This window comes from Scyliorhinus torazame, chromosome 3 (genome assembly GCF_047496885.1).
Source record: "Scyliorhinus torazame isolate Kashiwa2021f chromosome 3, sScyTor2.1, whole genome shotgun sequence".
NCBI lineage: Eukaryota > Metazoa > Chordata > Chondrichthyes > Carcharhiniformes > Scyliorhinidae > Scyliorhinus > Scyliorhinus torazame.
In genome coordinates, this window is record NC_092709.1 from 118,938,903 (window position 1) to 118,953,470 (window position 14,568).

The following is a 14,568-nucleotide window of genomic DNA, read 5'->3' on the forward strand; positions in this document are numbered from 1 at the left end:
GCCACCAAGTGGAAGTTTGTGGCCAGTGCCCTTTCTGGTGGAGGAAAATCATGGCTATCTTCAATGGAAATTTTTTTACGATAGAAATCTGGGGATACTTTATCTGCATGGGTCAGATTTAAAATGGGGGAAATCTTCTAACCCAGTTGACAGGTCGCAGAGTTGAGGTGGAAGAGCTGGGGGAGAGGCTGCCTCAGCAGGGGCTGTGGAGCCCCATTGGCTGTGTTGCTCCCTGTATGCAAATATAGCTGACGGGGTGGGGCGAGGTGGCAGCGCTGGGAGCTGTTCATTCACTCAGTGCTGGCAGTGAGTGTACACAGAGCTCCGTTTGCGTGAGCTGACTGCTCATTCTGACAGGGTGCACCGGATAGCGGGCCAGCTCCTTTCCGCCGCACCACATTTCCGACGGGGGATTATTGCTGCCTGTTCTCGCCATTCCGCTTAGTTCACTTACACGCTTTTATTTCCCATTTTGACAGAAAAATTCAGTTCGCTCCGCCCACCCCCCGTTCATGTTGAGACCCTTGAACTGTGTTCAGGAATTGTATCGCTTCCCAACAGTGGAGTATGTCAAACAGGTAAGAAGATCATCTCAATCTATCGGGGGAGGGATGGACTGCTGAAAGTGGCGTGTATTTTGTTCGTGAACTGTTACTCCTTCAAGTGCCCAATTCTAAAGATCTTTAAGAACAAAATGCTGACCAACAAATATCTGTAGAGGGGGAAACAGACTCAGACTTGGGTGGGAGTTAAATTCAATAAATGCAGTGCTGTAACTACAGAAAAGAAAATAGCTGGCAACTCTCATGGAAAGTAGGAACATGCCCCTGATGTAATTGGAAATCTGCCAGGTAGTGTAAAGCTCATACACCCACTTAAAAGTGATAAATCTGAACAATTGGCGCAACATTACATTTGGAATTAATATATTCTGCAGGTGTCCAGAGTTTGCCCGAGGTTTTCTCCGATCGACATCAACAACACCCATTTCACATCACGTGAAAATTGCTGCTCGGTTGAAGGACGAGGTGTCCATTCTGGATTTTGCAGGGTAGTTTGAGGTTTTGTAATGGGGCGCTTGTGCAAAGAGCCCCAGAGTCAACAACTGTTACTGAGATACATAAAGCTCCAAGGCCATTCCGATATTCCCCTATTTGCTTTGGTTGCGCTCTGGGTTTTTTTAAATGGAGAAGTCTTAACTTGCGCGACGTTGCAAACGGCTGCAAACACAGAGGGCTGATTCAGGGCAGCGTCTGGCAGCTGTGGGGAGGGAGGCTGGCTGTGTTATTCAGGGCTCTGGTGTGGGCTGAAGTTCAGCCTCAATTTCCATGTGAATCAGCTGAGCTTTTTATTCATCTACCCGAGCTTTCGAGAGAATATATTAAAAGCCTACAAAGTGTCACAGGCACTTCAATCTCCTGTGATGTGATTTACCATAACTGCGGCCAATAATCCTTCTGGCGGTTATTTCACCCCATTTTACAAGTGGTTGCCTGGCGATATTGACATGCCTTTTTTACCCTTTTGCTCATGAAGTGGTCAGTCGTTTAAAGCTTCAAAGTTATTTTTAAATCCCAATAATCACACAGCAAAGGGGAAATTACATTTCTTTAAGTTATTCATGTAAAATGCTAAAAGCTACATTTCGAAATTGGACTGGAGATATATGCTGTGATTCGGAATGTTTGTAGTGCCCAGTACTTGTGGATGTATACATTTGGTAAGGGATAGTTTGAGAAACTGTTGGGAACAGGGATATACTTATTAATAATGTAATCCATTCGTAACATGTGGAGAAAACATTTGTTTTTGTTGACCATTCATACTCATTTGTGTTTCTGAAATAGTAAATCTCCATATGAGGCAATTGTGTAGGAACCGCCGATTTGTTTTCAAAAAGCTACAGAGAAACTACAAATATCCACAATGTTAGGATCTGATTTACGGGCCGAGCGCTGTCTCCATGACAAACACGATGAGATGGCATGTGTACGTGTGCAGTAGAGGGCTCGGAGGTTGTAATTGGGCTGGTTTTCTTCTGATATAGCCGATCACCCACCAATAGCATTTGTGGAGAGGGGAAAAGAGTTAAAGAGCCATGCCGGTGACCTTTAGTAGGAATTGGAAAATATTAGTAATGTAACAGATTTTAAACAGACAGGGGGAGGGGAGGAAAGAGCAAAAGGATAAGTGTGATAGGATGGGAGGCAGGAGAGGAAAAATGAGAAAGGGGAGTGTGTTAATGGGACAAAATATGACATAAAGAAGCTGTAAATGGTAACAACAGAAAGTGTGAAAAAGTGGATGCAGTGGTCATGGCCTGAAATTATTGAATTTATTATTAAGTTTGGAATGCTGTTAAGTGACTAATCTGAAAGATGAGATGCTGTTCCTTGAGCTTATTTTGAGCTTCATAGAGACAATTTAGGAGGTTAAGGCTGGAGTGGGGCAGAAACAAAATGACAAATGACCAGAAGCTCAGGGCCATGATTGTGGACTGGTGGGTGTTGTCCAGCAAAATAATTGCCCAATCTGTGTTTGGTCTCTCCAATACAGAGGAGACTTGTATTATGTGCAGCAACTGTAGTAAATTAAATTGAAATAAATTGTTTGGGCCCATGGATGGTGGGAAGGGATGTGATGGAAGAGCAGGTGTTGTACCTCCTTACTTGGGTGGGAAGGTGCTGCAGGCAGGGGCGCTGTGAATCACGGGAGAGGGAACCAGTATCCCATGGAGGGAGCAGCCCCTTTGGAATACAGAAAAAGAAGGGAAATAATTGTATATTTTAATTGCTAATTATGAATTGCCTCAGAAAAACAACATCAAAATTTATTTCAAATATATATGTTTACATGCAAAAAGATCAGATATAGAATCAACAACCCAGTTTGGATTTAATGATGTGGCCACCACTTTCCACACATTTCTGAATAATCTGCACTGCATCTTGTCCCTTTGAGACTGCTAGAAAAAAATTAAACCCAAATGGCAATATATGGCTACCATAAAGTAAGCTACAATAGTTTTGACTACTCATTCGTGGTTTAAAATGTAATTTAAGTGAGAATCTATTTATATAAATAGCTTTTTCAAATTAACACTTGCTTTTTGGAAGCCGATTATTTTTTTCACAAAAAACTTAGAGAATAAAAGATAAGTTTGTATGTATTACATCCCCCAACCACCTACTATTGTCAAAATTGCAGATGTAAAAATTGAAGTTGAAATGTTCCTCAGCATCCCAAGATAGGTTAAGGTTTGAGGTGTAGATGTGCCAGCAAAATATCTTTTAATTTGCTTCATATTTGGGAATAATATTTGAGTTTGCATTACCCTTTCTCTGTATTGCTATGCTATTTTGTGTGACTGAAGGAACTTTACTGATAATATGTCTGATCCTTTCTCTTATGTGGCAGGAAGATACCATTCTTTTTGAAACTGTCTCATTCAAGAGAATCACTGACCTGTGCATTGTACAGAAAAAAACTGAGTAACGAACTGTGTTACACTGATACACTGTTGACCTGAGGGTTTCTCAAAGTGACTAATAGTGTTTCGATGCCAGAAGCAGAAGGCTGAAGGCACTGATGCACATTCAAGGTCACTTTGTAACTCGTGAAGCAATGGTTTACCTTGCAGTGTTGTTATATTAGACTGTTGGATTTAAATTCAAAATTTAAACATTTTGCAGAATGCAAGGGCTTACAGGTAAAGAAACTGCAAAAAAGCACAGACTTCTGCAGTAACAATCCGGGTGAATTATGTTCCAAAATTAGGTATTATTTTTTAAGATGAACAATAAATATGTGTGCAATGCTGGAAACTGCCCAGAAATACAACAGTATTTATATGCAGGCTACAGTTCACACATTTTGGTCCTATTGGGAATAATTTATGCTTTAATGGCAGGTGACATCACTACTAACATCAAATACTGCAGGGATTCATTTGGGGTTTGCAGGCTCCCTAGTGGTCTGCAAGAAGATTTCAAAATTTCAACAAAAACAAAAATTGTTGACGTGATAACAGACCAACCAGAATTGGAGATAGGACATACAGTAGCTGTAATACTTTGTTAACTAAAGGATGCTGTTGAGTGAGTGAATCAGGACCAGGATCTCCCTGTATTCACAAAGGATTTGGTTGAAATGTTAACATAGAACATAGAACATAGAAAATACAGCACAGAATAGGCCCTTCGGCCCACGATGTTGTGCCGAACCTTTGTCCTAGATTAATCATAGATTATCATTGAATTTACAGTGCAGAAGGAGGCCATTCGGCCCTTTGAGTCTGCACCGGCTCTTGGAAAGAGCACCCTACCCAAACTCAACACCTTCACCCAACACCAAGGTCAATTTGGACATTAAGGGCAATTTATCATTGGCCAATTCACCTAACCTGCACATCTTTGGATTGTGGGAGGAAACCGGAGCACCCGGAGGAAACCCACGCAGACACGGGGAGGACGTGCAGACTCCGCACAGTCAGTGACCCAAGCCGGAATCGAACCTGGGACCCTGGAGCTGTGAAGCAATTGTGCTATCCACAATGCTACCGTGCTGCCCTTGAGAACAAATAAATCTACACTATATCATTTAACCGTAATCCATGTACCTATCCAATAGCTGCTTGAAGGTCCCTAATGTTTCCGACTCAACTACTTCCACAGGCAGTGCATTCCATGCCCCCACTACTCTCTGGGTAAAGAACCTACCTCTGATATCCCTCCTATATCTTCCACCTTTCACCTTAAATTTATGTCCCCTTGTAATGGTTTGTTCCACCCGGGGAAAAAGTCTCTGACTGTCTACTCTATCTATTCCCCTGATCATCTTATAAACCTCTATCAAGTCGCCCCTCATCCTTCTCCGTTCTAATGAGAAAAGGCCTAGCACCCTCAACCTTTCCTCGTAAGACCTACTCTCCATTCCAGGCAACATCCTGGTAAATCTTCTTTGCACCTCTTCCAAAGCTTCCACATCCTTCCTAAAATGAGGCGACCAGAACTGTACACAGTACTCCAAATGTGGCCTTACCAAAGTTTTGTACAGCTGCATCATCACCTCACGGCTCTTAAATTCAATCCCTCTGTTAATGAACGCGAGCACACCATAGGCCTTCTTCACAGCTCTATCCACTTGAGTGGCAACTTTCAAAGATGTATGAACATAGACCCCAAGATCTCTCTGCTCCTCCACATTGCCAAGAACTCTACCGTTAACCCTGTATTCCGCATTCATATTTGTCCTTCCAAAATGGACAACCTCACACTTTTCAGGGTTAAACTCCATCTGCCACTTCTCAGCCCAGCTCTGCATCCTATCTATGTCTCTTTGCAGCCGACAACAGCCCTCCTTACTATCCACAACTCCACCAATCTTCGTATCATCTGCAAATTTACTGACCCACCCTTCAACTCCCTCATCCAAGTCATTAATGAAAATCACAAACAGCAGAGGACCCAGAACTGATCCCTGCGGTACGCCACTGGTAACTGGGATCCAGGCTGAATATTTGCCATCCACCACCACTCTCTGACTTCTATCGGTTAGCCAGTTCGTTATCCAACTGGCCAAATTTCCCACTATCCCATGCCTCCTTACTTTCTGCATAAGCCTACCATGGGGAACTTTATCAAATGCCTTACTAAAATCCATGTACACTACATCCACTGCTTTACCTTCATCCACATGCTTGGTCACCTCCTCAAAGAATTCAATAAGATTTGTAAGGCAAGACCTACCCCTCACAAATCCGTGCTGACTATCCCTAATCAAGCAGTGTCTTTCCAGATGCTCAGAAATCCTATCCTTCAGTACCCTTTCCATTACTTTGCCTACCACCGAAGTAAGACTAACTGGCCTGTAATTCCCAGGGTTATCCCTAGTCCCTTTTTTGAACAGGGGCACGACATTCGCCACTCTCCAATCCCCTGGTACCACCCCTGTTGACAGTGAGGACGAAAAGATCATTGCCAACGGCTCTGCAATTTCATCTCTTGCTTCCCATAGAATCCTTGGATATATCCCGTCAGGCCCGGGGGACTTGTCTATCCTCAAGTTTTTCAAAATGCCCAACACATCTTCCTTCCTAACAAGTATTTCCTCGAGCTTACCAATCTGTTTCACACTGTCCTCTCCAACAATATCGCCCCTCTCATTTGTAAATACAGAAGAAAAGTACTCGTTCAAGACCTCTCCTATCTCTTCAGACTCAATACACAATCTCCCGCTACTGTCCTTGATCGGACCTACCCTCGCTCTAGTCATTCTCATATTTCTCACATATGTGTAAAAGGCCTTGGGGTTTTCCTTGATCCTACCCGCCAAAGAATGTTCATGCCCTCTCTTAGCTCTCCTAATCCCTTTCTTCAGTTCCCTCCTGGCTATCTTGTATCCCTCCAATGCCCTGTCTGAACCTTGTTTCCTCAGCCTTACATAAGTCACCTTTTTCCTCTTAACAAGACATTCAACCTCTCTTGTCAACCATGGTTCCCTCACTCGACCATCTCTTCCCTGCCTGACAGGGACATACATATCAAGGACACGTAGCACCTGTTCCTTGAACAAGTTCCACATTTCATTTGTGTCCTTCCCTGCCAGCCTATGTTCCCAACTTATGCACTTCAATTCTTGTCTGACAACATCGTATTTACCCTTCCCCCAATTGTAAACCTTGCCCTGTTGCACGTACCTATCCCTCTCCATTACTAAAGTGAAAGTCACAGAATTGTGGTCACTATCTCCAAAATGCTCCCCCAGTAACACATCTATCACTTGCCCTGGCTCATTACCCAGTACTAAATCCAATATTGCCCCTCCTCTGGTCGGACAATCTACATACTGCGTTAGAAAAGCTTCCTGGACACACTGCACAAACACCACCCCATCCAAACTATTTGATCTAAAGAGTTTCCACTCAATATTTGGGAAGTTAAAGTCGCCCATGACTACTACCCTATGACTTCTGCACCTTTCCAAAATCTGTTTCCCAATCTGTTCCTCCACATCTCTGCTACTATTGGGGGGCCTATAGAAAACTCCTAACAAGGTGACTGCTCCTTTCCTATTTCTGACTTCAACCCATACTACCTCAGTAGGCTGATACTCCTCGAACTGCCTTTCTGCAGCTGTTATACTATCTCTAATTAATAATGCCACCCCCCCACCTCTTTTACCACCCTCCCTAATCTTATTGAAACATCTATAACCAGGGACCTCCAACAACCATTTCTGCCCCTCTTCTATCCAAGTTTCCGTGATGGCCACCACATCGTAGTCCCAAGTACCGATCCATGCCTTAAGTTCACCCACCTTATTCCTGATGCTTCTTGCGTTGAAGTATACACACTTCAACCCCTCTCCGTGCCTGCAAGTACTCTCCTTTGTCAGTGTTCCCTTCCCACTGCCTCATTACACGCTTTGGCGTCCTGAATATCGGCTACCTTAGTTGCTGGACTACAAATCCGGTTCCCATTCCCCTGCCAAATTAGTTTAAACCCTCCCGAAGAGTACTAGAAAACCTCCCTCCCAGGATATTGGTGCCCCTCTGGTTCAGATGCAACCCGTCCTGCTTGTACAGGTCCCACCTTCCCCAGAATGCACTCCAATTATCCAAATACCTGAAGCCCTCCCTCCTACACCATTCCTGCAGCCACGTGTTCAACTGCACTCTCTCCCTATTCCTAGCCTCGCTATCACGTGGCACCGGCAACAAACCAGAGATGACAACTCTGCCTGTCCTGGCTTTTAACTTCCAGCCTAACTCCCTAAACTTGTTTATTACCTCCACACCCCTTTTCCTACCTATGTCGTTGGTACCAATGTGCACCACGACTTCTGGCTGCTCACCCTCCCCCTTAAGGACCCTGAAGACACGATCCGAGACATCCCTGGCCCTGGCACCCGGGAGGCAACATACCTTCCGGGAGTCTCGCTCGCGACCACAGAATCTCCTATCTATTCCCCTAACCATTGAATCTCCTACAACTATTGCTTTACTATTCTCCCCCCTTCCCTTCTGAGCCCCAGAGCCAGACTCAGTGCCAGAGACCTGGCCGCTAGGGCCTTCTCCCGGTAGGTCATCCCCCCCAACAGCATCCAAAATGGTATACTTGTTTTGAAGGGGAACGGCCACGAGGGATCCCTGCACTTTCTGCCTGTTTGTTTTTTTCCCCCTGACTGTAACCCAGCTATTCTTGTCCTGTACCTTGGGTGTGGTTACCTCCTTGTAACTCTTCTCAATCACCCCCTCTGCCTCCCGGATGATCCGAAGTTCATCCAGCTTCAGCTCCAGTTCCCTAACACGGTCTTTGAGGAGCTGAAGTTGGGTGCACTTCCCGCAGGTATAGTCAGTGGGGACACCGGTGGTATCCCTCACCACCCACATCCTACAGGAGGAGCATGTAACTGGCCTAGCCTCCATCCCCTCTTACCTGACAGAATATAGCTGCCCTGTGGACTAACTAGATCTCCGCCCACCAACCCTGCTCCCAGTCAGCTACACTTTCTGTAAACTCCTGGCTCTCTTCGCACTCTTTGCGGAAATGTCGGAAACAAAATGAAAGGAGCGCCTTACTCCCTCCTCACCTAACTCCCTCGGTCACCAAACTCTCACTATCGCACTCAAATGCACCAAATTCAGCACTCCCTCGGTCACCAAACTCTCACTATCGCACTCAAATGCACCAAATTCAGCACTCCCTCGGTCACCAAACTCTCACTATCGCACTCAAATGCACCAAATTCAGCACTCCCTCGGTCACCAAACTCTCACTATCGCACTCAAATGCACCAAATTCAGCACTCCCTCGGTCACCAAACTCTCACTATCGCACTCAAATGCACCAAATTCAGCACTCAGTGCAAACAAAGTCTGCACTGTAGGGGATCACTTTTATACTGTGAATCTAGCCTCTGTAAAACTGGCCTAATCCAATTAACTAATTAACAAGCTCCAGCTGCAAGTGCCTACAAGTAGAAGCCGGTTTAAAGCTTATTGAAAATTCACCTTCTTCTAAACCAAACAGCAACTTTTAAGTTAATTAACTAAATAAAAGAAAGACTAAACTTTAGATAAAAATGAAGCCTTATACTCCCTCGGTCACCAAACTCTCACTATCGCACTCAAATGCACCAAATTCAGCACTCAGTGCAAACAAAGTCTGCACTGTAGGGGATCACTTTTATACTGTGAATCTAGCCTCTGTAAAACTGGCCTAATCCAATTAACTAATTAACAAGCTCCAGCTGCAAGTGCCTACAAGTAGAAGCCGGTTTAAAGCTTATTGAAAATTCACCTTCTTCTAAACCAAACAGCAACTTTTAAGTTAATTAACTAAATAAAAGAAAGACTAAACTTTAGATAAAAATGAAGCCTTATACTCCCTCGGTCACCAAACTCTCACTATCGCACTCAAATGCACCAAATTCAGCACTCAGTTAAGAGAGAAGAAAATAAATCAAACTGGTCCATGCGTGAGACATTGTTGTGATTGGTATTTGGATGAAGCACATGGAGGGAAAGGGAGGCGTTTAGGGCACTTTAACAAATCTTATACAAAAACAGAAAATGCTGGACAATCTCAGCAGACCTGACTGCATCTGTTGAAAGAGGAGAGCTAACGTTACGAGTCTGGATGACTCGAAGTCAAAGCCAGACACAACTCATCCAGACTTGAAATGTTAGCTCCCTTCTCGCTCCACAGATTCTGTCAGACCTGCTGAGATTTTCCAGTATTTTCTGTTTTTGTTTCAGATTCAAGCACCCGCAGTAATTTGCTTTTCTTAACAAATCTTATCCTTGTTTATAAATGTTTTTTGATTTTGTTCGTAAAGCAGCAGCTGGCAAGTGCTAGGCATGTGCTGGATCGTATATGGCTGTAATCATTACATGAAAGTCCAACATTTTGAAAAGTATTTTCTATTTTTGGAATCAGTATTTACCATTTGAGTGGAAAAATACTGGTCAAGGCAGGGCTTATTACAATTGCTGTGTAACTGAACTGTATTAAGCCAATTTATTAGTACAGGTGCAGGTATATTATGTTACTGGAATTTGATGAGTGAATTTACATAGGAATATAAGAGCAGGTGTAGGCCATTTGGCTTTTTGAGCCTACTCTGCTATTCAATCAGATTATGGCCAATCTTCCATCTCAGTGACATCTTCGCAGACTATCCCCCTAACCCTTGCTGTCATTGAGTACGTTTATTGACTGAGCCTCCATAGCCCTCTGGAATAGAGAATTTCAAAGATTCACAACACTTTGACCACAGAAATTCCTCATCCTCTCATCCTCTCAGTCCTCGTATTCTGAGTTTGTGTCCCCTAGTTCAAGAGCCACCCTCAAATAGGGGAAATATCCTTCCTGCATCTATCCTGTTGAGGCCTCTGAGCATTTTGTACACTTCAATGAGATCACCTCTCATTCTTCTAAACTCCAGTCTGCTGAATCTCGTGGGACCGTCCCACCATCTCAGAGATTAGTCTGGTGAACCTTTGTTGCACTGCCTCTATGGCCAGGATATACTTCCTTAGGTAAAGAAGCCAAAGCTACAACAATTGTCCAGGTGTGGTCTCATTTCGCTGCATTTATGTTTTTCCTACTAAGTGGATAACTACATTTTTCCATATTATATTCCATTTGACATGTTCTTGCCCATTCACTCAGCAGTCTAAGTCCACTTAAAGCCTCTTTCCATCATTGAATAGAATCATGGAATCCCTACAGTGCAGAAGGAGGCAGTTCGGCCCATCGAGCCTGCACTGACCCTCTGAAAGAGCACCCTACCTTGGCCCAATCTCCACCCTATCCCCGTGACCTCAACTAACCTTTGGACGCTAAGAGGCAGTTTTATCATGGTCAATCCACCCAACCTACACATCTTTGGACTGTGAGAGGAAACTGACCACCCGGTGGAAACCCATGCAGACACGGGGAGAAAATGCAAACTCTACACAGACAGTCACCCAAGACCAGAATTGAACCCGGGTCCCTGGTGCTGTGAGGCCCACAATTCAAATTCCCACCTAGTTCTGTGCCATGAACAAACTTGGAAATATTACATATGATCGCCACATCCAAATCAGTGATATAGATTGTGAATAATTGGGGTCCAAGTATTGATTCTTTTGGGACCTCGCTAGTCACAGCCTGTCAACCTGAGAATGACCCATTTATCTATAATCTCTGTTTTCTGTCAATTAACCAATCCTTGGTCCATGTCAGTATGCTACCCCCCAATCGCATGTGTTTAATTTTGCTTACTAACCTCTTGTGTGGGACCTTATCGAAAGCCTTCTGAACATCCAAGAGTGGAAAAGTTACAATTGTCTGCGACATCATTGGAAATTAGAATAGTGTTCACTACGGTATTTCACAAAAGGGGGAAAGACTGAGGATAGCAAACAAATTATAAGTAAAATAAAAAAACACAATAAATATATATATTAAATATTATAACCAAATTTTAAACAGAAAAAAGTGCCTGTGTGACAGGGGGGCCATCATTTTTTTTACCATGGGAGAGGTTCTCAGAAACAAAGATGGAATCTTACGGACTTGGTCCCTGTTGCAAAGGCTATTCTAGACCATCAACCCTTTGAGAAGAAGGAGGAAATGGTTCGATGAGCTCTTGAGATGCAATGGTCAAAAATGCTTGACGGTTGAACCCTACAGTCAAATGCAGCCAGGTGCTCTTCCATACTTGGTGCTCTGGGACTTCATCACAGTTACAAAAAAACAACAAAACAAAGAAACAGCCCTCATCCCTTATACCTCCCCACACTCCCCATACATACTCTGCCCCATGCCAACTCATGTCTCCCATCCACTCCCATGGCCTTTCATACCCTCCATGCAAACCCTTGCCCCCACACATTTCCATAGCCCTTTAGAGCTCTTATGCTAACTTAAAACCAGCCCATGCCCCTCTCAACCCCAAAGTCTGTATTATTATATATGCTTGGCTGAGAGCCCATCCATCCATTGCTCTTGTTGAAACAGCTGCGCCCAGCCCAAGAGAAAACATTGCTTGATTGACAGCTCTTGCTCCCTGGTCTCTACCGTTAATTTCAAGATGTTTCTTTACAAGTTCACATGATTTCAAGAGTTTGTGGTTTCTGTTATTGATACTTTAAAGGGTCAGAATTATTGACACTTCTATTGCCCTATAGTGAAATGACTTTTCTTTTACAAATGGAAGGTAATGAATGAATGAATGATTTTTAAAACTTTAAAAAAAATATATGCCATAGCTTGGGATAAGGGGTTTGAGGGGCCATGAGGGAACTTGGCTTGGCATAGGGGGTATGATCTAGCTGTTGAATTCACCTTTAAAAAGTTCTCTTCACACAGCTCACGTTTATGACTCCTCTGAGGCTCCGTGAACCACACTTCTTTAAAAACCTGGCCTGACTCCCTTAACATTGTGTAGGACATACAGATTTCCTTAATGGAGCCAGCCAGGTCAGGAATGTCTGGTGTGGGGTTTTGGCAAGAAGCTACTTGCATCTTTTAAAGGCACTCCCAAATATCAGACAGCCTGGGAATGAGGCCAGGAACCCCAGATTTGGGACCAAACCACCATTTTTAATGGGCTCCTGAGTCATCCTGATTAGGTACAAATTCAGCCCATGGTATAGCAATCCATGGAAGCTTGGTGCAGGATAGTGGTACAGGCAGTCTCTGCCTTGTTTGTAAAAGGGCCAAATACTTGTCTACATTTTGGATTCACTCTTTGAATGCACAATCCATTGTTCTGTGCACAATTGTACAGGCTCTGGCAGCCCTCTGCGCTTCTGTTAAAATATTGAACACCGAGATAATAGATGTCATGGAAAATATGGCAGTGGATGCATTTCTCTAATTTACATTGTCACAATAAATTTTAGTAATTATTAATAAGTTAGATTAACAAACTAAAAGTAAGTAAAATTAAGTGGGCAATTGTATACAGTGCTCAGCCCCAGGATGGAGAAATTGGATAAAACTAATCAAGGCAAACACATGGCGAAACACAACTCCAAGTAATTTTCTGCCTATCCCAGATCCAATGAAAAATCTGCTGATTCGATGGGTAGAAAATTCAGGCTTACATTTTTCAGTAATTATTTTCTAGAATTTTATAGATTGTAATTTAGTATTTGTAACTAGGTTGGTGAAGATGAAAGCTTGGCAATTCAGCAATTTAATACTCTTCACACATGCATTAAACATTACACACTCTCAAGCGTCCTTTGATTAGAAGCAAGGTGATGTCCTCTGTACGCTGCACCAATAATAGTAAGATGTTGCCTTTAAATTAAGTATGGCAAAATCATAAGTGCATTGTCTTTAAACATGTTAAAGACATCACTACGCTCAGAGAAAATTGTCAGTTTATCTTAAACCTAACCTCTGAAAAGCACTAATCCATTTTTAAAAAAGATGGATTAATGGCTCTTAAAATAGAAGCCAAAGAATTTAATATGAACAGATTAAACATTATTACACTAATATGTCATGTGCCTAATTTGAGCAGTGATTTCAGTTTACAAGATTAAAAACAATCTGTACAAAAGCAAATAATATTAAAATGGCATAATTTGATTGATTTTCTTAATGGCACAGATAAACTATTCTGTTTATCTGTGCCATTAAGAAAATCAATCAAATTATGCCATTTTAATATTATTTGCTTTTGTACCTTCTACTTTTTGTTTGGTGGTGAAAGACATTCAGTTATCATCTACAATAAATACATTCTTGCTTTAAAGGAAGTACCACTGCAGATATTACAAAACCTATATTCACTGCATCTATCAATATATAGGTCTGTCACTTGACTACGCATATTGCATCAATGTTCTTCTAGTAATCTTGTTAACAGATCTTGTTCCTGCTGTTTTCAGTTCCCCAGAGATTTCTCACACAAGTGTCAGCTGTTGAAACTGTCCATTAAAGATAACCTTTCTAACCTTTGAAATCAGCATATGCATTGACCTTAAGCACTGTGAGCAAACCCTCATCTCTCTGCAGTTTAAGTTCCTTTTTCAAATGTACATCTTTACAATAAATCACATGGCAGATTAGTGGTACAGGCACGTGGTTTACAATTATTTTCTTTTTGTTTTAAAATGAAAATGGAGGTTTTTTTTTGTAAAATCCTAATTTAAAAATGTACGTTGGTTGATATTGTACGTGCTGGTTACATTTGCAAGGCAGGTCTCTCAAATCTATTACTTTTGTTAAATACCAATAAATTAGATTAACAAACTAAAAGTAAGTAAAATTAAATACCGTAGCTCCAGCCAACCATAGGCTGCTTTCCCCCTTTGAGGGGGAGAGCTGACTGGTGGTGATTTAACTGGAGGATCGGCACACCTCATGCAAGGGGCAAGATTGAGAAGGCGGGAGCTTCATGAATAACCTTCATGATTAACAAACTAATGTACCACCCATTTATTTCTAATTATGCCGCATTCATAGAACTGAAAACGGGCGCGATTTAATAAGAAAACAGAGTCCCGTTTTGGGGGCGTTTGGCATGGTGTTTCTTAGCACCTGCAGCACTGAGAACGAC

General features: G+C 42.7%; 1 protein-coding gene across 5 annotated transcripts in view; it reads left to right on the forward strand.

Annotated features, from left to right (window-relative positions):
* The first annotated feature begins 283 nt into the window (after positions 1-283).
* fstl5 (follistatin-like 5) overlaps positions 284-14,568 on the forward strand; it is a 1,269,795-nt gene continuing 1,255,510 nt past the window's right edge. For 2 of the 5 annotated variants that reach the window (XM_072496156.1, XM_072496159.1), the window contains exon 1: positions 284-578. In XM_072496156.1, coding sequence (XP_072352257.1) covers positions 568-578 — 11 coding nt within the window. In that variant the 5' untranslated portion in view covers positions 284-567. The remainder of the gene's footprint in view (positions 579-14,568) is intronic. The other 3 variants (XM_072496157.1, XM_072496160.1, XM_072496161.1) reach the window with 2 other exon arrangements.